The sequence below is a fragment of the Salmo salar genome, chromosome 13 (genome assembly GCF_965601325.2).
Source record: "Salmo salar chromosome 13, fSalSal1, whole genome shotgun sequence".
Lineage (NCBI taxonomy): Eukaryota > Metazoa > Chordata > Actinopteri > Salmoniformes > Salmonidae > Salmo > Salmo salar.
Genome location: NC_138303.1, coordinates 107,730,597 through 107,757,675, shown reverse-complemented (window position 1 = coordinate 107,757,675; position 27,079 = coordinate 107,730,597). Strand labels below are relative to the sequence as shown.

General features: G+C 46.2%; 1 protein-coding gene across 9 annotated transcripts in view; it reads left to right on the top strand.

The window, feature by feature from the left end:
• The window catches only part of mapk10 (mitogen-activated protein kinase 10), a 119,039-nt gene that overhangs the window by 68,525 nt on the left and 23,435 nt on the right, over nucleotides 1-27,079 (top strand). For 6 of the 9 annotated variants that reach the window (XM_045692622.2, XM_014138906.3, XM_014138912.3 and 3 more), the window contains exons 8-11: nucleotides 1,011-1,082; nucleotides 17,281-17,463; nucleotides 22,745-22,869; nucleotides 24,191-24,217. In XM_045692622.2, coding sequence (XP_045548578.1) covers nucleotides 1,011-1,082; nucleotides 17,281-17,463; nucleotides 22,745-22,869; nucleotides 24,191-24,217 — 407 coding nt within the window. Of the gene's footprint in view, nucleotides 1-1,010; nucleotides 1,083-8,243; nucleotides 8,316-17,280; nucleotides 17,464-22,744; nucleotides 22,870-24,190; nucleotides 24,218-27,079 lie in introns of all 9 variants that reach the window. The other 3 variants (XM_014138907.3, XM_014138910.3, XM_014138909.3) reach the window with 3 other exon arrangements.

Here is a 27,079-nt window from a genome sequence, read left to right as displayed (position 1 = left end):
TGTATCCTATCCTTGCCACCTTCTCAAAACGCATTGGAGGAGAACTTGAGGGTTCCGAGGGGAGGGACCTAGGGAGAATTCCGAGGGGAGGGTTCCGAGGGGAGGGTTCCGAGGGGAGGGACCTAGGGAGAATTCCGAGGGGAGGGTTCCGAGGGGAGGGACCTAGTGGAGGGTTCCGACGGGAGGGTTCTGAGGGGAGGGTTCTGAGGGGAGGGTTCCGAGGGGAGGGACCTAGTGGAGGGTTCCGAGGGGAGGGACCTAGTGGAGGGTTCCGAGGGGAGGGTTCCGAGGGGAGGGTTCTGAGGGGAGGGTTCTGAGGGGAGGGTTCCGAGGGGAGGGTTCCGAGGGGAGGGACCTAGTGGAGGGTTCCGAGGGGAGGGTTCCGAGGGGAGGGTTCCGAGGGGAGGGACCTAGGGGAGGGTTCAGAGGGGAGGGTTCCGAGGGGAGGGTTCCGAGGGGAGGGACCTAGGGGAGGATTCCGAGGGGAGGGTTCTGAGGGGAGGGTTCCGAGGGGAGGGACCTAGTGGAGGGTTCCGAGGGTAGGGTTCCGAGGGGAGGGACCTAGTGGAGGGTTCTGAGGGGAGGGTTCCGAGGGGAGGGACCTAGTGGAGGGTTCCGAGGGTAGGGTTCCGAGGGGAGGGACCTAGTGGAGGGACCTAGTGGAGGGTTCTGAGGGGAGGGTCCTAGGGAAGGTTTCCGAGGGGAGGGTTCCGAGGGGAAGGACCTAGGGGAGGGTTCCGAGGGGAGGGTTCCGAGGGGAGGGACCTAGTGGAGGGTTCCGAGGGGAGGGACCTAGTGGAGGGTTCCGAGGGGAGGGTTCCGAGGGGAGGGACCTAGGGGAGGGACCTAGGGGAGGGACTTAGGGACCTTGGAGCTTCACGACTAATACGTTTTGATAAAGAGGCGAGGAGAAAGGATGCAGGGAAAGAGGAACTGAGAAAGAGCCTACGGTTTTCTTTTCTAATGCTAACCTCTGACTTATCTCTCACTCTCTGTCTCTGTACCTGCAGTGGATATATGGTCGGTGGGGTGCATTATGGGAGAAATGGTGCGTCACAAAATTCTGTTCCCTGGCCGGGACTGTATCCTTACTTACTAAGATAATATACATAATGTCAGTTGATCTTGATCAAAGAATAAGGCCAGCATTCAATCCAATCTGCTATAGTGCAGGACACTATGCTGCTGACAAAACATATTTTAAAGGCTATTTCCCCCAACATTCGCAGAGATCGCTTTCGTGGTAAACGCTGTGCAAGCGTAAATTACCAATAATAGTCTGTTACTGTGCTTTAATATGCCATTCTTTGAATCCCGGTCTAAGATTTGTGCCTGTAAAATTTGGATGAACAGGTATTTAATAAGTGATTTGTATCAAACTAAAGGAAGTAGAGTACGTACATCAAATCCTACCATTGGCCCAATTCTTTATACGTGTATTTTTCAATGATTCTTCTCAGACTCTCTGAACGTGAATCGATACCTTTCCTGTCGCCATCTGTTAGGTACTGACCTGTTCTCCTCTGTTAGGTACTGACCTGTCCTCCTCTGTTAGGTACTGGGCTGTTCTCCTCTGTTAGGTACTGACCTGTTCTCCTCTGTTAGGTACTGACCTGTTCTCCTCTGTTAGGTACTGACCTGTTCTCCTCTGTTAGGTACTGGGCTGTTCTCCTCTGTTAGGTACTGACCTGTTCTCCTCTGTTAGGTACTGACCTGTTCTCCTCTGTTAGGTACTGACCTGTTCTCCTCTGTTAGGTACTGACCTGTTCTCCTCTGTTAGGTACTGGGCTGTTCTCCTCTGTTAGGTACTGACCTGTTCTCCTCTGTTAGGTACTGGGCTGTTCTCCTCTGTTAGGTACTGACCTGTTCTCCTCTGTTAGGTACTGGGCTGTTCTCCTCTGTTAGGTACTGGGCTGTTCTCCTCTGTTAGGTACTGACCTGTTCTCCTCTGTTAGGTACTGACTTGTTCTCCTCTGTTAGGTACTGACCTGTCCTCCTCTGTTAGGTACTGACCTGTTCTCCTCTGTTAGGTACTGACCTGTTCTCCTCTGTTAGGTACTGGGCTGTTCTCCTCTGTTAGGTACTGGGCTGTTCTCCTCTGTTAGGTACTGACCTGTCCTCCTCTGTTAGGTACTGACCTGTTCTCCTCTGTTAGGTACTGACCTGTCCTCCTCTGTTAGGTACTGACCTGTTCTCCTCTGTTAGGTACTGACTTGTTCTCCTCTGTTAGGTACTGGGCTGTTCTCCTCTGTTAGGTACTGACCTGTTCTCCTCTGTTAGGTACTGGGCTGTTCTCCTCTGTTAGGTACAGACCTGTTCTCCTCTGTTAGGTACTGACCTGTTCTCCTCTGTTAGGTACTGGGCTGTTCTCCTCTGTTAGGTACTGACCTGTTCTCCTCTGTTAGGTACTGACCTGTCCTCCTCTGTTAGGTACTGACCTGTCCTCCTCTGTTAGGTACTGGGCTGTTCTCCTCTGTTAGGTACTGGGCTGTTCTCCTCTGTTAGGTACTGGGCTGTTCTCCTCTGTTAGGTACTGACCTGTTCTCCTCTGTTAGGTACTGACCTGTTCTCCTCTGTTAGGTACTGACCTGTTCTCCTCTGTTAGGTACTGACCTGTTCTCCTCTGTTAGGTACTGACCTGTTCTCCTCTGTTAGGTACTGACCTGTTCTCCTCTGTTAGGTACTGACCTGTTCTCCTCTGTTAGGTACTGACCTGTTCTCCTCTGTTAGGTACTGGGCTGTTCTCCTCTGTTAGGTACTGGGCTGTTCTCCTCTGTTAGGTACTGGGCTGTTCTCCTCTGTTAGGTACTGGGCTGTTCTCCTCTGTTAGGTACTGGGCTGTTCTCCTCTGTTAGGTACTGACCTGTTCTCCTCTGTTAGGTACTGACCTGTTCTCCTCTGTTAGGTACTGGGCTGTTCTCCTCTGTTAGGTACTGACCTGTTCTCCTCTGTTAGGTACTGACCTTTTCTCCTCTGTTAGGTACTGACCTGTTCTCCTCTGTTAGGTACTGACCTGTTCTCCTCTGTTAGGTACTGACCTGTTCTCCTCTGTTAGGTACTGACCTGTTCTCCTCTGTTAGGTACTGACCTGTTCTCCTCTGTTAGGTACTGGGCTGTTCTCCTCTGTTAGGTACTGACCTGTTCTCCTCTGTTAGGTACTGACCTGTCCTCCTCTGTTAGGTACTGACCTGTTCTCCTCTGTTAGGTACTGGGCTGCTCTGTTAGGTACTGACCTGTTCTCCTCTGTTAGGTACTGGGCTGTTCTCCTCTGTTAGGTACTGGGCTGTTCTCCTCTGTTAGGTACTGGGCTGTTCTCCTCTGTTAGGTACTGACCTGTTCTCCTCTGTTAGGTACTGACCTGTTCTCCTCTGTTAGGTACTGACCTGTTCTCCTCTGTTAGGTACTGACCTGTTCTCCTCTGTTAGGTACTGGGCTGTTCTCCTCTGTTAGGTACTGACCTGTTCTCCTCTGTTAGGTACTGGGCTGTTCTCCTCTGTTAGGTACTGACCTGTTCTCCTCTGTTAGGTACTGACCTGTTCTCCTCTGTTAGGTACTGACCTGTTCTCCTCTGTTAGGTACTGACCTGTTCTCCTCTGTTAGGTACTGACCTGTTCTCCTCTGTTAGGTACTGGGCTGTTCTCCTCTGTTAGGTACTGACCTGTTCTCCTCTGTTAGGTACTAGGCTGTTCTCCTCTGTTAGGTACTGACCTGTTCTCCTCTGTTAGGTACTGGGCTGTTCTCCTCTGTTAGGTACTGACCTGTCCTCCTCTGTTAGGTACTGGGCTGTTCTCCTCTGTTAGGTACTGACCTGTTCTCCTCTGTTAGGTACTGGGCTGTTCTCCTCTGTTAGGTACTGACCTGTTCTCCTCTGTTAGGTACTGACCTGTTCTCCTCTGTTAGGTACTGACCTGTCCTCCTCTGTTAGGTACTGGGCTGTTCTCCTCTGTTAGGTACTGACCTGTCCTCCTCTGTTAGGTACTGACCTGTTCTCCTCTGTTAGGTACTGACCTGTCCTCCTCTGTTAGGTACTGACCTGTTCTCCTCTGTTAGGTACTGGGCTGTTCTCCTCTGTTAGGTACTGACCTGTTCTCCTCTGTTAGGTACTGACCTGTTCTCCTCTGTTAGGTACTGGGCTGTTCTCCTCTGTTAGGTACTGGGCTGTTCTCCTCTGTTAGGTACTGGGCTGTTCTCCTCTGTTAGGTACTGACCTGTTCTCCTCTGTTAGGTACTGACCTGTTCTCCTCTGTTAGGTACTGACCTGTTCTCCTCTGTTAGGTACTGGGCTGCTCTGTTAGGTACTGACCTGTTCTCCTCTGTTAGGTACTGACCTGTTCTCCTCTGTTAGGTACTGACCTGTTCTCCTCTGTTAGGTACTGGGCTGTTCTCCTCTGTTAGGTACTGGGCTGTTCTCCTCTGTTAGGTACTGACCTGTTCTCCTCTGTTAGGTACTGGGCTGTTCTCCTCTGTTAGGTACTGACCTGTTCTCCTCTGTTAGGTACTGGGCTGCTCTGTTAGGTACTGACCTGTTCTCCTCTGTTAGGTACTGACCTGTTCTCCTCTGTTAGGTACTGACCTGTTCTTCTCTGTTAGGTACTGACCTGTTCTCCTCTGTTAGGTACTGGGCTGTTCTCCTCTGTTAGGTACTGGGCTGTTCTCCTCTGTTAGGTACTGACCTGTTCTCCTCTGTTAGGTACTGGGCTGTTCTCCTCTGTTAGGTACTGACCTGTTCTCCTCTGTTAGGTACTGGGCTGTTCTCCTCTGTTAGGTACTGACCTGTTCTCCTCTGTTAGGTACTGACCTGTTCTCCTCTGTTAGGTACTGACCTGTTCTCCTCTGTTAGGTACTGGGCTGCTCTGTTAGGTACTGACCTGTTCTCCTCTGTTAGGTACTGACCTGTTCTCCTCTGTTAGGTACTGACCTGTTCTCCTCTGTTAGGTACTGACCTGTTCTCCTCTGTTAGGTACTGACCTGTTCTCCTCTGTTAGGTACTGACCTGTTCTCCTCTGTTAGGTACTGGGCTGTTCTCCTCTGTTAGGTACTGACCTGTTCTCCTCTGTTAGGTACTGGGCTGTTCTCCTCTGTTAGGTACTGGGCTGTTCTCCTCTGTTAGGTACTGACCTGTTCTCCTCTGTTAGGTACTGGGCTGTTCTCCTCTGTTAGGTACTGACCTGTTCTCCTCTGTTAGGTACTGGGCTGTTCTCCTCTGTTAGGTACTGGGCTGTTCTCCTCTGTTAGGTACTGACCTGTTCTCCTCTGTTAGGTACTGGGCTGTTCTCCTCTGTTAGGTACTGACCTGTTCTCCTCTGTTAGGTACTGGGCTGTTCTCCTCTGTTAGGTACTGACCTGTTCTCCTCTGTTAGGTACTAGGCTGTTCTCCTCTGTTAGGTACTGACCTGTTCTCCTCTGTTAGGTACTGACCTGTTCTCCTCTGTTAGGTACTGGGCTGCTCTGTTAGGTACTGACCTGTTCTCCTCTGTTAGGTACTGACCTGTTCTCCTCTGTTAGGTACTGACCTGTTCTCCTCTGTTAGGTACTGACCTGTTCTCCTCTGTTAGGTACTGACCTGTTCTCCTCTGTTAGGTACTGGGCTGTTCTCCTCTGTTAGGTACTGACCTGTTCTCCTCTGTTAGGTACTGGGCTGTTCTCCTCTGTTAGGTACTGGGCTGTTCTCCTCTGTTAGGTACTGGGCTGTTCTCCTCTGTTAGGTACTGGGCTGTTCTCCTCTGTTAGGTACTGGGCTGTTCTCCTCTGTTAGGTACTGACCTGTTCTCCTCTGTTAGGTACTGACCTGTTCTCCTCTGTTAGGTACTGACCTGTTCTCCTCTGTTAGGTACTGGGCTGCTCTGTTAGGTACTGACCTGTTCTCCTCTGTTAGGTACTGACTTGTTCTCCTCTGTTAGGTACTGACCTGTTCTCCTCTGTTAGGTACTGACCTGTTCTCCTCTGTTAGGTACTGACCTGTTCTCCTCTGTTAGGTACTGGGCTGTTCTCCTAGGTACTGGGCTGTCCTCCTCTGTTAGGTACTGACCTGTTCTTCTCTGTTAGGTACTGACCTGTCCTCCTCTGTTAGGTACTGGGCTGTTCTCCTCTGTTAGGTACTGGGCTGTTCTCCTCTGTTAGGTACTGGGCTGTTCTCCTCTGTTAGGTACTGACCTGTTCTCCTCTGTTAGGTACTGACCTGTTCTCCTCTGTTAGGTACTGACCTGTTCTCCTCTGTTAGGTACTGGGCTGTTGTTGGTCTAGTGACTCTAACTAACTTGGCTGTGACTTCATAATAACTCTAATATTTCCATAATTGTATTATTAATTCACCATCTAATACATGAATTAACCTCTCTGAAAAGTTCTGTGTGTAATATTAACAAATTGCTTAATGTACGTTCTTACCCAGAAAGAAATGATCCATCCTGTATTCAACCTATTTATTCTGGTACCTCTGGCAGAATGACACATTCCTCACTCAGAATATTTATGCTTTTCTTAATTTATATATTTCTAGTGGCGAGTGTGTCTGCCTGGTGCGTGTTGTATACACTGTGGGAATCCAGAATATATTCTAAAGCCATTGTGGTCATTATTTTAAGGTAGTCAATGCCAATCAAAATGCCAGCAGAGTGAAATCTGTAAGTTGCTTTTACAGTGGATTTTACCAAGCTAGAACATATGAAAAGTTTCATTCCAAAATGATATATATTCATTTTCAGAAATGTTGGTAAATTAGCTTTTATTGTTTGAAGAACTTATGAAAGAGATTGCTGTGTTTTTTCACTACCTAATCATGGCATGGGGTTGTTCAATGACAGATAAGTATTTGTTTGATGTCTGTCACTTTAATTTCAGAGATGCAAATAGTTATGTTTTGTTTCGAAACTCTGCAGTATATCCGCCTCACTCTCAGATAAATAAATAGTACTACTAAGTTTTACACAGTCAAATGTGACAAAAAAGTACATTTTTAATAAAGAACTGTATAAAATGATGCATTTGTGACATCAATATAAAAAAACAATAATTAAAATGAACCAGTACGATTTGACATTTTAGTCATTTTGCAGATGCTTTTATCCAGAGCGACTTACAGTTAGTCCGTTCATCTTAAGATCACTAGGTGAGACCACCATGTATCACAGTCACAGGATAGACACATGGGGTAATACATCCTGTGAGAAGAGCCCTGTAGCAGGCTACACGTAGATATGAGTGTAGAAAACATTTCATCACAGGTAAGACATTTAACATGTTTAGTACAGTCTGTTTATAACTCCACTCACTACTTGTAGCTGTATAGTCCGTTTGTTTGTGTTGTTGGTCCTGGCTAGCTTAATGTTCTGGTTGGTAGCTAGCTAGCACTCACTCACTCACATGGAGCAAAATCTTGACCTTTGTCAAACACAATTTTCTTGTTGTCTGCCTGTTTTAGTCAATTACAAAACTACAATAAATAAAAGTACAACATGTCTATAAAGATTCATTTTCAACATTGCCTGCTCCCTAGCGTTCTCACTACTTAGAAACACTTAATTGTAGGGCTTACCTCATGCCCATTTTCATAACCGTTGACCGTTACAAAGGTCAAGTTTTTGCTGTGAGCCAATGGGTTAACCTGGTAACCACAGATTGTTTTCCCCACAGGCGGGCAGGTCCTCGACGTTCTAATACCGACTGGGACTATACGAACATTCCATTCCAGCTAAACAATGGAAATAATAGCACTTCGCAAAAACAAAACCCATTTTAACACATATCTATAATCTATTAATTAAAAAATCTGAGAAAAGTAACATTTTTACACACACATGAATCTAACCATAAGCATTCATTTCTGATGAAAAAATAAAAAAACACAAATGTGAAAAATGGATGGATGTAGCATTTTGGAATGAAACTCTTCATATGCACTAGAGATTGGCTTTACCGTGCTTTAGAAAAGCCCTGTTAGAACACACATGTGGCATGTTGTATGTCTGGGCGCAGTGTGTGGTTGATGGAGTTAGTATCACAGGAGGTTTGTGGCACCATATTTGAGGAGGACGGACTTGTGGTAATGGCTGGAGCGGGATCAGTGGAATGGTATCAAATACATCAAACACATGGTTTCCATGGTTTCCAGGTGTCTGGTGCCATTCCATTTGCTCCGTTCCGGCCATTATTATGAGCCATCCTCCCCTCAGCAGCCTCCACTGGTTTGTGTGTCATGTGTCATACATGCTGAGTGACTGGTATGGGATTGTGTCTGGCTGCAGTGGACATGTGGTCTGTGGGCTGCATCTTTGGAGAGGTGATCAGAGGAACAGTTCTGTTCCCAGGCACCGACCGTATCCTTGCCTCATTTCTGGAACATTCATCAACACTATACTGCACACTGCTAGAAGAAATGGCCCTGTGAAGAACCAAATAGGGTTCAATGGCTAGCGGCATACAGTATATGCCCTATAGAACCTTTAGATAAAAGGGACAGTGCTGTTCTCAGGCACTGACCGTATCCGTGCCTCACTTCTATAGACTATAACTAGTATTATCACAATAGCCTCCTTTTTACTGATTGTGTCCACATCTTGATTGTGCCCACATTTGTAGACGGGTGTAGATGATCACAAGACACATTGGGATCTGATTGTGATCAGATCTTCCTGACCACCTCTGGTGGTAGTCAGGCACATTGGGATCTGATTGTGATCAGATCTTCCTGACCGTAGTCAGGCACATTGGGATCTGATTGTGATCAGATCTTCCTGACCACCTCTGGTGTTAGTCAGACACGCATTACGTCTGGATTTCTCACAGGTGTAGACAGAGCTGGACAGTAAAAGCATATAAATCATCATTATTCTGCCTTTTAAAATCATTGACAGCTGGCGCCATTGACTTTTGACATCAATATGTGTTTTAAAGGAAATCAATAATATTTTGTGAAATAATTTGCATACAGGGAGGGACAGGGACATTTGGTCACAATGCAGACACAGTGGAAGGATAAGAAACACATTTTAATACCACGTGTAGACATATATCTGAAAGTCTGTGCACAATCAGAATGTGGTTCAGATCAGGACCAAGGATGCATGTTAGCGCCAGGTATAAACGGCCCTAATGATACAACAAGCTCCATAGATCTGCTGCTAGCGCACCACAGCTAACTAGCTAGCGATTTCACACCTACCTCGTTCTGGCTTTGTTCCGGTCTTTACAGGCTACAACATACAGTATCAGGGCTGTCATTGAGACGAGTAGTTTGAACACCATAATAAAAGCGGAACATTTTGAAAATAGCGTAAATTCAAGATGAGGGGCATACTGATAATATTTAAGGGGGATTGTCAGTATAAAAAAGTAAATGCTTTCTTTTAAAACACAAGTTAAGATATGTAGCTATATGGAAAGATTTTAGAATACATTTCAGCAAATTGTTTTAATCAAATTAGACAAGCTAAACATCCGTGTAGAATAATTTTAGGGAATGAATGAAAATGTCCCCAAGCTTCTCATCTCACAGTATGGTGTAGATGTGATTCCTAAAGTGTGATGTAGACAAAGAGGAAATGAAGCCAGCGTTCCAGCAGGATGAGCTCATGTGTTTCTGGATGTCCTGGCTGGCTGACAGGCATCCTCTACCCCCTCTGAGAACGTTGGGAGATGGAGAGAACAAAGACTCAGCCATCTCTGCCATCACCCCCCCCCCCCCCCCCCCCCCCTTTCCTCAGCTTGGCCACCTCCTATTCCCCTACATACAAATACACACACACACACACACACCATCCTTACCCCTCTGTTCCTATCCTAAAATAGTGCTCATCATTCAAATCAACTTTCAAGTTTATTTGCCATTTGCAATAAATTAAATGGAAATCTTACTCACCAGAGCGCTCATAATAATAAAATAAAACAGCAATCTTAACACAAAATCACACCAACCAACCTCTGGAACATTCTACAGTACCCCTTCTTCTGCCTTCATATTGATAAAGCATATTTTATACAATCCAGAGAGAACTTTGGGATGTTCCAATCCTGCTATCTGCTGGTTTTAAATCCCACTTTAAGGGCACGTGTACGTGCATCTTATTTTAACCCAGGACTGGGGAACAGTTAATTAAATGATAGGAAGCCAAGGAGAAAAGCATTGACTCTGTTCTATACCACTGTGTCTGTGTCCCAAATGGCATCTTACTGTATTCCCTATAGTGTACTACTTTTTGACCAGGGCCCAAAGTGGGAAGTAGTGCACTATATAGGGAAAAGGGTGCCGTTTGGAATACACACTGGAATACACACTGCTATACACACTGCTTCACTGAGAGATTAAGGGCTCGATTCAATCTGTTTCGCTGAAGTTCAGCATTACAGCGTAATTGAAATTCAAAGGCAATATTCCCGCGTTAGAGGAGACTACATTCACAATAAACGCTGCATACGTTGGCTAAGTTACCTTTACATTTATATCAAATCATATCAAATGGATTTGTCACATACACATGGTTAGCAGGTGTTAATGCGAGTGTAGCGAAATGCTTGTGCTTCTAGTTCCGACCATGCAGTAATATCTAACAAGTAAATATAACCTAACAATTCCACAACAACTACCTTATACACACAAGTATAAAGGAATGAATACGAATATGTACATAAAAATATATGAATGAGTGATGGCCGAACGGCATAGGCAAGATGCAGTAGATGTTAAGAGTACAGTATATACATATGAGTTGAGTAATGTAGTGTATGAAAACATATAAAGTGGCATTGTTTAAAGTGGCTAGTGATACATTACATCAAGATGGTAAGATGCAGTAGATGATATAGCGTACAGTATATACATATGAGATGAGTAATGTAGGGTATGTAAACATTATATAAAGTGGCTAGTGACAAATTGATTACATACATTTTTCCATTATTAAAGTGGCTGGAGTTGAGGCAGTATGTTGGCAGAAGCCACTCAATGTTAGTGGTGGCTGTTTAGAAGTCTGATGGCCTTGAGATAGAAGCTGTTTTTCAGTCTCTCGGTCCCCGCTTTGATGCACCTATACTGACCTCGGCTTCAGGATGATAGCGGGGTGAACAGGCAGTGGCTCGGGTGGTGGTTGTCCTTGATGATATTTATGGCCTTCCTGTGACATCGGGTGGTGTAGGTGTCCTGGAGGGCAGGTAGTTTGCACCCGGTGATGCGTTGTGCAGACCTCACTACCCTCTGGAGAGCCTTCCGGTTATGGGCGGAGCAGTTGCCATACCAGGCAGTGATACAGCCCGACAGGATGCTCTCGATTGTGCATCTGTAAAAGTTTGTGAGGTTGAAGAGGCGCTGCTGCGCCTTCTTCACCACGCTGTCTGTGTGGGTGGACCATTTCAGTTTGTCCGTGATGTGTACGCCAAGGAACTTAAAACTCTCCACCCTCTCCACTACTGTCCCGTCGATGTGGATAGGGGGGTGCACCCTCTGCTGTTTCCTGAAGTCCACGATCATCTCCTTTCTTTTGTTGACATTGAGTGTGAGGTTATTTTCCTGACACCACACTCCGAGGGCCCTCAGCTCCTCCCTGTAGGCCGTCTCGTCATTGTTGGTAATCAAGCCTACCACTGTAGTGTCGTCTGCAAACTTGATGATTAAGTTGGAGGCGTGCATGGCCATGCAGTCGTGGGTGAACAGGGAGTACAGGAGAGGGCTGAGAACGCACCCTTGTGGGGGCACAGTGTTGAGGATCAGCGGGGTGGAGATGTTGTTACCTAACCTCACCACCTAGGGGCGGCCCGTCAGGAAGTCCAGGACCCAGTTGCACAGGGCGGGGTCAAGACCCAGGCTCTCAAGCTTAATGACGAGTTTGGAGGGTACTATGGTGTTAAATGCTGAGCTGTAATCCATGAACAGCATTCTTACATAGGTATTCCTCTTGTCCAGATGGGTTAGGGCATTGTGCAGTGTGATGGCGATTGCGTCGTCTGTGGACCTATTGGGGCGGTAAGCAAATTGGAGTGGGTTTAGGGTGACAGGTAGGGTGGAGGTGATATGGTCCTTGACTAGTCTCTCAAAGCACTTCAGGATGACAGAAGTGAGTGCTACAGGGCGGTAGTCATTTAGCTCAGTTACCTTAGCTTTCTTGGGAACAGGAACAATGGTGGCCCTCTTGAAGCATGTGGGGACAGCAGATTGGGATAAGGATAGATTGAATATGTCTGTAAACACACCAGCCAGCTGGTCTGCGCATGCTCTGAGGACGCGGCCGGGGATGCTGTCTGGGCCTGCAGCCTTGCGAGGGTTAACACGTTTAAATGTTTTACTCACGTTGGCTGCAGTGAAGGAGAGCCCGCAGGTTTTGGTAGCGGGCCGTGTCAGTGGCACTGTATTGTCCTCAAAGCGAGCAAAAGAGTCGTTTAGTCTGTCTGGGAGCAAGACATCGTGATCCGCGACGGGGCTGGTTTTTCTTTTGTGGTCCGTGATTGACTGTAGACCCTGCTACATACCTCTCGTGTTTGAGCTGTTGAATTGCGACTCCACTTTGTCTCTGTACTGACGCTTAGCTTGTTTGATTGCCTTGCGGAGGGAATAGCTACACTGTTTCCGGTCACCTTGTCCTGATTAAAAGCAGTGGTTCGCGCGTTCAGTTTTGCGTGAATGCTGCCATCTATCCATGGTTTCTGGTTGGGGAATGTTTTAATAGACGCTGTGGGTACAACATCACCGATGCACTTGCTAATAAAACTCGCTCACCGAATCAGCGTATTCATCAATGTTGTTGTTCGCCGCAATGCGAAACATATCCCAGTCCACATGATCGAAGCAATCTTGAAGCGTGGAATCCGATTGGTCGGACCAGCATTGAACAGACCTGAGCGCGGGTGATTCCTGTTTTAGTCTCTGTCTATAGGCTGGGAGCAACAAAATGGAGTCGTGGTCAGCTTTTCCAAAGGGAGGGCGGGGGAGGGCCTTATATGCGTCGCGGAAGTTAGAATAACAATGATCCAGGGTTTTGCCAGCCCTGGTAGCACAACCGATATGCTGATAGAATTTGGGGAGCCTTGTTTTCAGATTAGCCTTATTAAAATCCCCGGCAACAATAAACGCAGCCTCGGGATATGTGGTTTCCAGTTTACATAGAGTCAAATGAAGTTTGTTCAGGGCCGGCGATGTGTCTGCTTGGGGAGGAATATACACGACTGTGATTATGATCGAAGAGAATTCTCTTGGTAGATAATGCGGTCGGCATTTGATTGTGAGGAATTCTAAGTCAGGTGAACAAAAGGACTTGAGTTCCTGTATGTTGTTATGATCACACCACGTCTCGTTAATCATACCAGAGAGATGCTTGTTTCTGTCGGCGCGATGCGTGAAGAAACCAGGTGGCTGTACCGACTCAGATAGCGTGTCTCGAGTGAGCCATGTTTCCGTGAAACAAAGAACGTTACAGTCTCTGATGTCTCTCTGGAATGCTGCCCTTGCTCGGATTTTGTCTACCTTGTCAAGAGACTGGACATTGGCGAGTAGTATGCTCGGGAGCGGTGTGCGATGTGCCCGTCTACGGAGCCTGACCAGAAGACCGCTTCGTCTGCCCCTTCTACGGTGCCGTTGATTTGGGTCGCCTGCTGGGATCCGATCCATTGTCCTGGGTGGTAGGCCAAACAGAGGATCCGCTTCGGGAAAGTCGTATTCCTGTTCGTAATGTTGGTGAGTTGACGTTGCTCTTATATCCAATAGTTCCTCCCGACTGTATGTAGTAAAACCTAAGATTACCTGGGGTACCAATGTAAGAAATAACACATAAAAAAACAAAATACTGCATAGTTTCCTAGGAACGCGAAGCGAGGCGGCCATCTCTGTCAGCGCCGGAAGTTTACACTCAATTTGTAACGCTTCAGCCAAACAGATTGAATAGAACCCTAGGTAGCTCTTTAATTAAGGATATGGGAGAATGGGGAGTGCTGATGCAATAATAACAAAAGCTTTAGTATTAATAGAGTCTTTCTTATAGCAGATTAAAGGAGTGGAATTACCATTGTAGGTGAGATGAGGAGAGGGGAGGAATGAACTCCTCACCCCGGCCCAGATCACTCTGACCAATAGAACACTCAGACAGGACTCTCTATGCATCGTTCTGACACATGCATGTCTTGCGTCAGTATAGAAGAGGTACTGTAGTACTATAAGACGACACAGCTGATTCAAATAATCAAAGCTTGATGATGAGTTGATTATTTGAATCAGCTGTGTCGTCTTATAGTAAAAAAACGAAATAATCACCCCTTGGGGTCCTCAGGACTGAGTTTGGAAAATGCTGTCCTAGTACCAAATTAACACTGTTCTGTGTTAATCCATAGATAGGTGTACAAGGCCTTGTTTGTTGGTGAACCCACTTACCGTCCATACGGGCCACTGACTGTACAATATCGTACAATGGTGATCTGTTTGGACTGTCAGACTAGGAAGAGATATGTTTGTTTACAGTGATTGTTTTGATTAAATGGTCAATCTGCAATTCAAACAATAACAAAGCAGCCACCACGACACTGTTATGGTAAACAGCTGAGGGATGGGGCTGGAGAAATGTAACCAGCCTCAGATTCATACACAGAGCTATGGATGCACGACTGACAATCCATGATATCAACATGATAGCTTGAACCATGTTTTGAGGCTACAGTATACAGTGTTTGATTACAAACGAAGGAGTAAAACAAGCTTCTATTCTGGGTTCTGATAGGGTCAGACAGTTGGACTGAGCTCATGGGGCATTTCTAAGTTTATATTCTTCAGGAATTAATGGGTATGTATCATTAAAAGTCCAAAAATATATGTAGTAATCGCAGATTCTCCCTTTAAATATGGAAAAAGACAACTTTATTTTGTTTGAGAAATGGCAGATAATACAGTAGTTGTCTGTTACTGTTTGCTCATGTCCTTAGGTCTGCTTAGGAGAGTGATATGTCCCAATGTGGCCTTAACACATCTGCTTGCAGGCCTACTGTAGTCCTATGCATACATGATGATGCTGCATCTTAATGTCTTAGACATACAGTACAGTGGTCCCTTTAGTGTTCTGTTCGTTGTTACCATCTTTAGCACTTTGGGTTTGTGATAAAGCATTTTATTTATGCATACTGTATTATTATTATTATTATTAGTAGCAGCAGTAGTAGTAGTAGTAGCAGCAGTAGTAGTAGTAGTAGTAGCAGTAGGATAAGTAGTAGAGGCAGTAGGAGTAGTAGCAGTAGGAGTAGTAGTAGTGGTAGTAGTAGTAGCAGTAAGAGTAGTAGTAGTTATAGCAGTAGTAGTGGTAATAGCAACAGTAGTAATAGTAGTAGTAGCAGTAGGATTAGTAGCAGTAGTAATAGCAGTAGTGGTAGTAGTAGTAGTATCAGTAGGACTAGCAGTAGGAGTAGTAGTAGTAGTAGTAGTAGCAGCAGTAGTAGTAGTAGTATTAATAGTAGTATAGCAGTAGTAGGAGTAGTAGTAGCAGTTTCAGTATCAGTAGGAGAAGCAGTAGCAATGGTAGTAGTAGTAGTAGTAGTAGTAGTAGCAGCAGTAGTAGTAGTAGTAGTATCAGTGGTAGCAGCAGTAGTAGCAGCAGCAGTAGTAGTAGCAGCTGCAGCAGTAGTAGCAGCAGCAGCAGTAGTAGTAGTAGCAGTAGTAGCAGCAGCAGTAGTAGCAGCAGCAGCAGTAGTAGTAGTAGCAGCAGTAGTAGTAGTAGTAGCAGCAGTAGTAGTAGTAGTAGCAGTAGTAGCAGCAGCAGTAGTAGCAGCAGCAGTAGTAGCAGCAGCAGCAGTAGTAGTAGCAGCAGCAGTAGTAGTAGTAGCAGCAGTAATAGTAGTAGTAGTAGCAGTAGTAGCAGCAGCAGTAGTAGTAGTAGCAGTAGTAGCAGCAGCAGTAGTAGTAGCAGCAGTAGTAGTAGTAGCAGCAGCAGCAGTAGTAGCAGCAGCAGTAGTAGTAGTAGCAGCAGTAGTAGTAGTTGTAGCAGCAGTAGTAGTAGTAGTAGCAGTAGTAGCAGCAGCAGCAGTATTAGTAGTAGCAGCAGTAGTAGTAGTAGTAGCAGCAGTAGTAGTAGTAATAGCAGTAGTAGTAGCAACAGTAGTAGTAGTAGTAGTAGTAGCAGTAGTAGCAGCAGTAGTAGTAGTAGTAGCAGCAGTAGTAGTAGTAATAGCAGTAGTAGTAGCAACAGTAGTAGTAGTAGTAGTAGCAGTATTATTAGTAGCAGTAGTAGTATCAGTGATAGTAGCAGTAGTAGTAGTAGTAGTAGTAGTAGCAGCAGTAGTAGTAGTAGTAGTATCAGTGGTAGCAGCAGAAGTAGTAGTAGTAGTAGTAGTAGTAGCAGTAGGAGTAGTAGTAGTAGTAGTAGTAGCAGCAGCAGCAGCAGTAGTAGTAGTAGTAGCAGTAGTAGTAGTAGTAGTTGCAGTATTAGTAGTAGCAGTAGTAGTATCAGTGGTAGTAGCAGAAGTAGTAGTGGTAGTAGTAGTAGCAGCAGCAGCAGCAGTAGTAGTAGTAGCAGTAGTAGTAGTAGTAGTTGCAGTATTAGTAGTAGAAGTAGTAGTATCAGTAGTAGTAGTGTCAGTAGTTGTAGGAGCAGTAGAAGTAGAAGTATCAGTAGTAGTAGTAGAAGTATCAGTAGTAGTACTATCAGTATCAGTAGTAGTAGTAGTAGTAGTAGCAGTAGTAGTAGTAGTAGTAGCAGCAGTAGTAGTAGTAGCAGCAGTAGCAGTAGTAGCAGATGTAGTAGCAGTAGTAGTAGCAGTAGTAGCAGTAGTAGTAGTAGTAGTAGCAGCAGTAGTAGTAGTAGCAGCAGAAGCAGTAGTAGCAGATGCAGTAGCAGTAGTAGTAGCAGTAGTAGAAGTAGAAGTATCAGTAGTAGCAGTAGTAGTAGTAGTTGTAGTATTAGTAGCAGTAGTAGTAGAAGTATCAGTAGTAGTAGTAGTAGTAGCAGAAGTAATATAAGTATCAGTAGTAGTAGTAGTAGTAGTAGTAGTAGGAGTGTATATATATATATATATATATATATATATATATATATATATATATATATATATATATATATATATAATTTTTTTTAAGCTTTATTTAACTAGGCAAGTCAGTTAAGAACAAATTCTTATTTACAATGACATCCTACCAGTAGTAGGAGTAGTAGTAGTAGCATTAGTAGTTGTACATTTACATTTACGGCATTTAGCAGACGCTCTTATGTAGTAGCAGTTGCAGTTTAAAGCCTATGTACAGTGTAACAGTTTGGTGACATAGCCAGGCCATGGTGCTTTGCTGTCCAGGTTTGTTGTGTTTTTTCCTTAACCCCTCCCTCTCAGATATTGACCAATGGAATAAGGTGATTGAGCAGCTGGGCACACCTGCACCAGAGTTTATGAAGAAGCTGCAGCCAACCGTCCGTAACTATGTAGAGAACAGGCCCAAATACGCAGGCCTCACCTTCCCCAAGCTCTTCCCCGACTGCCTCTTCCCCGCAGACTCAGAGCACAACAAACTCAAAGGTGAGTCAATGAAGTGGCGGTTCTATTCTATTCAATTCTATTGTTTTATTCTATTCTGTTCTATTCTGTTCTATGTTGTTCTTTTCAAGAAGGCATTGTGCAGCATGTGTGTGGAGACTGGAGATGGTTTGTGTCTGTGAGTGTTGTACAGTGTGTCAATGTGTCTGTGAGTGTTGTACAGTGTGTCAATGTGTCTGTGTGTGTTGTGCACAGAGTCAATGTGTCTGTGTGATAAAGGCATATATATTTTATATGATTGTAATCTCATCAAACTGAACTGGTTTTTGGCTGACGAGGGGCAGAATAAGTGAAGTGATATACTGTAGCTGAAATGACAAGGGTGACAGTCACTCCCTTTAGTGAAATTAATTTAGAGGAAGAGGGTTTAAACCAAGACATCATCCACTACCTTTCCATCTACATTTCCAGAGAAATCATATTCATCATATCATGGTATTCCCAGGAAGTATTTCTACAGGAGGCTTCCAGAGAAAATAGTTTACAAAATCCCAGGTGGATACCAGGCTATATCTGAAGAAGACAGATTTCCCCTAAATATAATGAATCTGCCTGGTACAGCTGCTACATCAAAGCCATGCAGTATGTCTGGGAAGGAAATTCACAGGAATTACTCAGGAGCCCGCCTGCTGCCTCCTGTCTCCTGCCTCTTGTCTGCCTCCTCCTGCCTCCTGTCTCCTGTCTCCTGCCGCCTCCTGCCTCCTGTCTCCTGCCTCCTGTCTCCTTCCGCCTCGTGCCTGCCGCCTCCTGCCTGCCGCCTCCTGCCTGCCTCCTCCTGCCTCCTGTCTCCTGCCTCCTGTCTCCTGCCTGCTGTCTCCTGCCTGCCTCCTCCTGCCTCCTGTCTCCTGCCTGCTGTCTCCTGCCGCCTCGTGCCTCCTGTCTCCTGCCTGCCTCCTCCTGCCTCCTGTCTCCTGCCTGCTGTCTCCTGCCGCCTCGTGCCTGCCGCCTCCTGCCTGCCTCCTCCTGCCTCCTGTCTCCTGCCTCCTGTCTCCTGCCTCCTGTCTCCTGCCTCCTGTCTCCTGCCGCCTCGTGCCTGCCGTCTCCTGCCTGCCGCCTCCTGTCTCCTGCCGCCTCCTGCCTGCCTGCCGCCTCCTGTCTCCTGCCGCCTCCTGCCTCCTGTCTTCTGCTACCTCCTGCCTGCTGTCTCCTGTCTCCTGCTACCTCCTGCCTGCTGTCTCCTGTCTCCTGCCTCCTGCTGCTACCTGTCTCCTGCCTCCTGTCTCCTGCCGCCTCGTGCCTGCCGTCTCCTGCCTGCCGCCTCCTGTCTCCTGCCGCCTCCTGCCTGCCTGCCGCCTCCTGTCTCCTGCCGCCTCCTGCCTCCTGTCTTCTGCTACCTCCTGCCTGCTGTCTCCTGTCCCCTGCTACCTCCTGCCTGCTGTCTCCTGTCTCCTGCCTCCTGCTGCTACCTGTCTCCTGCCTCCTACCTCCTGTCTCCTGCTGGCTCATGTGTCCTGCCTGTTGCCTCCTGTCTCTTGTCTCCTGTCTCCCGCCTCCTGCGGCCTGCCTGCTACCTCCTGCCTGCTACCTCCTAGCTCCTGCCTGCTGACTGCCTGATCCCTGCAGAAACCAGACTGAAGGAGAGTAGAGGGGCTGCTAGAGGAATACACCCACTGATTTAGAGCTGTGTTATAGCGGCTGTGTCAGATATACTAGAGGAATACACCCACTGATTTAGAGCTGTGTTATAGCGGCTGTGTCTGATATACTAGAGGAATACACCCACTGATTTAGAGCTGTGTTATAGCGGCTGTGTCTGATATACTAGAGGAATACACCCACTGATTTAGAGCTGTGTTATAGCGGCTGTGTCTGATATACTAGAGGAATACACCCACTGATTTAGAGCTGTGTTATAGCGGCTGTGTCTGATATACTAGACGAATACACCCACTGATTTAGAGCTGTGTTATAGCGGCTGTGTCAGATATACTAGAGGAATACACCCACTTTTTTTAGAGCTGTTTTTTAGCGGCTGTGTCAGATATATTAGAGGAATACACCCACTGATTTAGAGCTGTGTTATAGCGGCTGTGTCAGATATACTAGACGAATACACCCACTGATTTAGAGCTGTGTTATAGCGGCTGTGTCTGATATACTAGAGGAATACACCCACTGATTTAGAGCTGTGTTATAGCGGCTATGTCAGATATACTAGACGAATACACCCACTGATTTAGAGCTGTGTTATAGCGGCTGTGTCAGATATACTAGAGGAATACACCCACTGAGTTAGAGAGGACATAATGGAGTCACAGCCAGAGATGGAAGGTAAGGTGTAGTGTTACAGTGACTGTGTTAGAGAGAAACTGCATTAGAGTGATTCATTACTGAGCCGAGCCAAACCGACCAGAGATGTACTGGGCTAGCCTGGCTATGCATCCACCTTAGTTACTGGAACCATGCTGGAAAGGACAATGTCAAAATAAAATATTTCATCTGGAACAGTATATGCTTGGGGTCGGCATAGTGTGAAAAGGGTACGAGAGCACTGTTTACGTAGCTGTACTCGAGGCTAGGTAGGAGCCTGGGAAATCCTGTTAGGAGTAAAGCTAGTGGAGCCGTGGTCTTTGGTTACACTGCATGCTGAGAGAGCTGTTATGCTAGAGATAAGGAGTGACTCAGAGGAGGGAGCGTCTGAGCCGCCATTTTGGAGATTGCTATGGCTGGCCTATAGCTGCTGGCATGGTGATGCAGCACAGTGTGGGGATGGTGAGGAGGGGAGGTACAGTGCATCTCGTCTGACCGCTGCTAATGGACTATTTATAGTGAGTCAGACTGTCCGGGCCGTACGAGGGGTGGAGGGAGGGATGAAGAGATGGGGGGAAGGATGAAGGGATGGGGGAGGGATGAAGGGATGGGGAGAGATGAAGGGATGGGGTGAGGATGGAGGGATGGAAGGATGGATGGATGGTGGGAGGGATGGTGGGAGGGATGGGATGGAGGGATGGTTAGGGATGGATGGAGGGGCTGTGGGAGGGATGGTGGGAGGGATGGATGGATGGATGGATGGAGGGGCTGTGGGAGGGATGGTGGGAAGGATGGATGGATGGATGGAGGGAGGGAGGGAGGGGCTGTGGGAGGGATAGAGGGGTGGATGGATGGATGGAAGGATGTGGCAGGGATGGTGGGAGGGATGGGATGGAGGGGCTGTGGGAGGGATGGGAGGTGCTGTTGGAGGGATGGATGGAAGGATGGTGGGAGAGATGGTGAGAGGGATGGAGGGGCTCTGGGAGGGATGGAGGGATGGTTGGAGGGGCTGTGGGAGGGATGGAGGGGCTGTGGGAGGGGTACAGGGGCTGTGGGAGGGATGTGGGAGGGATGGGAGGGGCTGTTGGAGGGGTGGATGGAAGGATGGTGGGAGGGATGGAGGGTCTCTGGGAGGGATGGATAGAAGGATGGTGGGAGGGATGGAGGGATGTGGCAGGGATGGTGGGAGGGATGGGATGGAGGGATGGATGGAAGGGCTGTGGGAGGGATGGAGGGCCTGTGGGAGGGATAGAGGGGATGTGGGAGGGATGGAGGGATGTGGCAGGGATGATGGGATGGAGGGGCTGTGGGAGGGATGGGGGGGCTGTGGGAGGGATGGAGGGATGGGAGGGATGGAGGGGCTCTGGGAGGGATGGGGGGTTGTGGGAGGGATGGATGGAGGGATGGTGGGAGGGATGGGGGGTTGTGGGAGGGATGGATAGAAGGATGGTGGGAGGGATGGTGAGAGGGATGGAGGGGCTCTGGGAGGGATGGGGGGTTGTGGGAGGGATGGATGGAGGGATGGTGGGAGGGATGGGGGGTTGTGGGAGGGATGGATAGAAGGATGGTGGGAGGGATGGGAGGGATGGAGGGGCTCTGGGAGGGATGGGGGGTTGTGGGAGGGATGGATGGAGGGATGGTGGGAGGGATGGGGGGTTGTGGGAGGGATGGATAGAAGGATGGTGGGAGGGATGGGAGGGATGGGGGGTTGTGGGAGAGATGGGGGTGGTGGGAGGGATGGGGGTGTAGGGAGGGATGGGGGTTGTGGGAGGGATGGGGGTGTAGGGAGGGATGGGGGGTTGTGGGAGGGATGGGGGTGTAGGGATGGGGGTGTAGGGAGGGATGGGGTGGTGGGAGGGATGGTGGGTTAAGAGTTTGGTATTGCAGAACTGAACAGTTCATATTAGTACAAGAGCAGGAAGCACAGATGGATTCATCATGGTCATGTTTTTTTATTTTGTGAATTTGCATCTGAAGAAATATTACATTTGTAATTTAAGGCTAATACAAATGGTTGTAAGAGTATTGTAATTCATAACCTTGAGAAACAAGTAGGTTACTAGCAAGCTCTCTTCTCTCTTCTGACAAAGAGATTGAATGTCTGTGTGTTGAACCATAATATTCCCTGAGTGTTAAGCCTTGACTGTGGTGCTATGGAAACAGAGGAGGGAAAATCTTAAAGGAACAGTAAACTATTGTCTCACATGGAGATGATATGAGACAAAGTAGTGCACTACAGATGGGATAGAGTGCCGTTTTGGATGCACATAATGTTTGATAGACAGTGTTTTATTGCTGATTGAGTTTCTCCCTTCTATTCTGTCCATTTACTCTGACCCCACTCTCTCTGTTTCCTCTCTCCTCCCTTGACTCTGACCCCACTCTCTCTGTCTCCTCTCTCCTCCCTTGACTCTGACCCCACTCCCTCTGTCTCCTCTCTCCTCCCTTGACTCTGACCCCACTCCCTCTGTCTCCTCTCTCCTCCCTTGACTCTGACCCCACTCCCTCTGTCTCCTCTCTCCTCCCTTGACTCTGACCCCACTCTCTCTGTCTCCTCTCTCCTTCCTTGACTCTGACCCCACTCCCTCTGTCTCCTCTCTCCTTCCTTGACTCTGACCCCACTCCCTCTGTCTCCTCTCTCCTCCCTTGACTCTGACCCCACTCCCTCTGTCTCCTCTCTCCTTCCTTGACTCTGACCCCACTCCCTCTGTCTCCTCTCTCCTCCCTTGAGTCTGACCCCACTCCCTCTGTCTCCTCTCTCCTCCCTTGACTCTGACCCCACTCCCTCGGTCTCCTCTCTCCTTCCTTGACTCTGACCCCACTCTCTCTGTCTCCTCTCTCCTTCCTTGACTCTGACCCCACTCTCTCTGTCTCCTCTCTCCTTCCTTGACTCTGACCCCACTCCCTCTGTCTCCTCTCTCCTTCCTTGACTCTGACCCCACTCCCTCTGTCTCCTCTCTCCTCCCTTGACTCTGACGCTTCTCTCTCTCTCTGCTTCTCTCTGTCTCCACAGCCAGCCAGGCCAGAGACCTGTTGTGTAAGATGTTGATTATTGATCCAGCCAAGCGGATACAAGTGGATGAAGCCTTACAGCACCCCTACATCAACGTTTGGTACGACCCAGCCGAGGTGGAGGCGGTGAGTAGGAGGAGTCTGTAGCTAGAACTCTCTGGCAGCCTTATCACTTAGTAGCTCTAGGTCAATCCTATAGCTTGGTACTTGTTTAGTTTGGGCTGTTTTCATCTGCCTTGTGTTTGTATTAGTGATGTGTAGATATATTCATTTTATGTTAAATTCCCCTCTCATAATGGTTACCATAGGAACCATCCAGAGAAACATTTCTGTTGTTGTTGTTTAGTTTGCATCCCCTGCTTTTTCTTCATGGTTTGACCTTTTATGGCTATCCCTTTACCCACCACAGCTTATCTGACATTCGGTAGTCATGGAAACATGTTACTGACTATCATGTACTGTAGAGACATCCCAGTGGGTTCAACTGGTTGTTATACCCATAGAAATATATACTATGGTTTCTTTTTCTATGGTTTTACCTGCTGGAATGTGCTTGATTCCTCAAATAGAGCACAGATATAAAAAAACACAGTCTCACTGCTCACTGCTTTGGGAGAATACAGTATAGTTCATTCTCATCCAGGAGCTGTGTGATAAGGATAGTTAATACTGTATCATATAGCAGGCATTGCTTAAGCTGTGCTGGTTATGTACTGAAGTATAGTCATTCCCCTTTAAAGACCTTCATCACTGTGGGATAATAGTGAGTTTGGGAAAAAGCTATTTGCAGCCCGTCTCTTACTTTACTTGATGAAGACTTTAGATGCAATTCACACCAAGTAGGCCTATCTGCCTATGCATAATGCACTACAGTGTGACATGGCCTTCTCTGAACCCAGTGAAGCAGACAGAACTGGGGTGCTGAATGAAAAGGTAACCTCTCTGTTAGCCTGGAACCCAAACTGATACAATCTCTTCCCAATAGTGAACTGTAGTATATTAGCATATTAGTTTGGATTTCAACATACGACTTTATATGAAAGATGTGTACAAATATAGAGTATCAATGACTCTCAACAAGATCAATTAAGTCGATTTTAATCAAGTTTATTTTATTTTGTTATTTGCAATAAATCACACACCTTCATTATAATATCTATGTTTAACAGTTGGAATATGCATTTTGAAGTATATTATTATATGATATTGTGTAATATGTACATTTCATTTGTAGCATGTCTCGTTCTTTTGTGAAAACATACATTTTACTTAATCAAAGCAAAAATTACCAAGAAGTGACATCTTACTGTTATATGATGATGGGATATTCTATATTGTTGTATAGATGTGATATATAGATTATATTGGCCATCAATGGCATTATATTCTCCCTGAAACCAATGTACTGTTTTCTCCCCTCTTTATTGTTCATTTCATGCTGATGAAGGCCAGGGATCTCGTCCAAATATCAATGGTAAATAAAAAATGACTTACATCAAGATAAATATATCTCCTATACAGCATATACAGCATTACAAACATGATATGACCAGATATGACCACATATGACCAGATATGGCTTTACAAAACTGTACTACATGTATTTGGGGGCAGGTAGTCAAAACCCCATCTTCAGAACTTTTTCACTGACCAAAATTGAGAAATGTGTCATATATACTCTTAGAAATAAAGGTGCTACCTAGAACCATAAAGGGTTGTTCGGCTGTCCCTGTAGGAGAATAACACGTTTGGTTCTAGGAGTGTATAGAATGGAGAGCATTACAAACAGGATATGACCAGATATTACCAAAATTGCACTATCCTAAGGAACCCTCATACCTCAGACAAAAAAATATATAATGTTGTCAATCAACAATGACAAGCCACCTGGGTCTGACAACTTGGATGGAAAATTACTTAGGATGATAGTGGATGATAATGCCACTCCTTTGCTATCTCTTCAATCTAAGCCTACAGAAAAGTGTGTGCCCTGGAGGGAAGCCAAAGTCATTCCACTACACAAGAATAGCAAAGCACCCTTTACTGGCTCAAACAGCCAACCAATCAGCCTGTTACCAACCCTTAGTAAATTTTTTGAAAAAATGGTGTTTGACAAGATATAATGCTATTTCACAGTAAACAAATTCACAACAGACTTTAGCATGCTTATAGGGAAGGGCACTCAAGATGTACGGCACTTACACAAATGACTGATGATTGGCTGAGAGAAATTGATAATAAGAAGATTGTGGAAGCTGTTTTGTTAGACTTCAGTGCAGCTTTTGACATTATCAATCGTAATCTGCTGCTGGAAAAAGAAATGTGTTATGGCTTTACATCCCCTGTTATATTGTGGATTACCTGTCTAACAGAACAAAGAGGGTGTTCTTTAATGGAAGCATCTCCAACATAATCCAGGTAGAGTCAGGCATTCCCCAGGGCAGCTGGCTAGGCCCCTTACTTTTTTTCAATCTTTACTAATCATACTGCCACTGGCTTTGAGTAAAGCCACCGTGTCTATGTATGCTGATGACTCAACACTATACATGTCGGCTACCACAGCAAGTGAAATCACTGCAATACTTAAACAAAGAGCTGCAGTCAGTTTTAGAATGGGTGGCAAGAAATAAACTAGTCCTTAATATTTCAAAACGAAAAGCATTATATTTGCTGCAACAAATCATTCACTAATCCCTAAACCTCAACTAAATCTTGTAATGAATAATGTGGAAATTCACCAAGTTGAGGAGACTAAACTGCTTGGAGTAACCCTGGATTGTAAACGGTTGTAGTCATAACATATTGATGTAACGGTAGCTAAGAGAGAAGCTAAGGGAGAAGTCTGTCTGTAATAAAGATCTGCTCTGCTTTCTTGACATTGCTATCAAGAGAACAAGTCCTACAGGCCCTAGTTTTGTCGCACCTGGACTAATGCCCTGTTATATGGTCAAGTGCCACAAAGAGGGACATAGGCAAATTCCAGTTGGCCCAGAACGGAGCAGCACGGCTGGCCCTTAAATTTACACAGAGAACTAACATTAATGACATGCATGTCCATCTCTCCTGGCTCAAAGTAGTGGAGCGATTGACTGCGTCAGTACTTGTCTTTGTGGGAGGTATTGACATGTTGAAAGCACCGAGCTATCTGTTTAAACGACTAGCACACAGCTTGGACACCCATGCATACCCAACAAGACATGCCACCAGAGGTCTCTTCACGGTCCCCAAGTCCAGAACAGACTATGGGAGGTGCACAGTGCTACATAGAGCCATGACTACATGGAACTCTATTCCACATCAAGTAACTCATGCAAGCAGTAAAATTAGATTAAAATAAAAACAGATAAAACTACACCTTATGGAACAGCGCGGATTGTGGGGAGACAGACACAAACACGTATATGCACACACATGCTCACACGCACTCTACACACATGTACATTAATATTGTTATATTGCTGTATTATGGATTTTGTATTGGAGATATGTTGTGGTAGATAGTGTGTAGTAATGTGTGATGTACTATTTTATTTTTGATGTAATTGCCTTCATCCTGTATGGACCCCAGGAAGCGTAGCAGCAGCTAGTGGTGATCTGTAATAAACAGAAAAATACAGAATACTAACTCAATGCAGAGAAGAATGTGGCAGGATGTCTGTGTGCTGTGCATGTCTGTGTGGCTTTCTCCTCACTAACAGGAAGCAATATACCGTCTGGCTGCATCTATGAATACGGGAGCCATTTTTCACTGTAGAAGTAGTCGTTAATGTGTTGATGAAACTGCAAGAAAACCATGCTGTAGCCTACTGTACTCTGTCATATCTAGACAGAACGTCTATGCTATCTTATTGTAATCTTAAAATGTATGAAAAAACCTATAGATTTGATAAATGGGTTCGTAACACCACCTAACTATCCTCTGTGTTGTAGACATATGATAACATCTGGACAGTAGTCCTGTACAGTACACATGCAGCATGTACAGTACCTCGAGATTCGGCTGAACTTTTTCTCAGGCTCACCCTTTCACTTTGATTGATTGATACTCTGCTGAACAACTACCTACCGGTCTCGTGACAAATACTGAGTCCTTGGAAGCAGCCTGTAATGTTGTAGTCCAGTAGTGTACGTATGCATTGACCTCTTTATTAACCCACTTCCAAGGTCACATCATGAAGTCTCGTCAAAAATCTTCCTCATGTTTGACAGACAGATAGGGAAGGAGACGATAGAGATAGAGTTGAGGGCAGTTGGAGGAGTACTGAGGAGATACAAATGATTGACAGGCGTCAGTCAGTCAGTTGATGTCTGCAGCACTGGTAGGCTGACATACAAT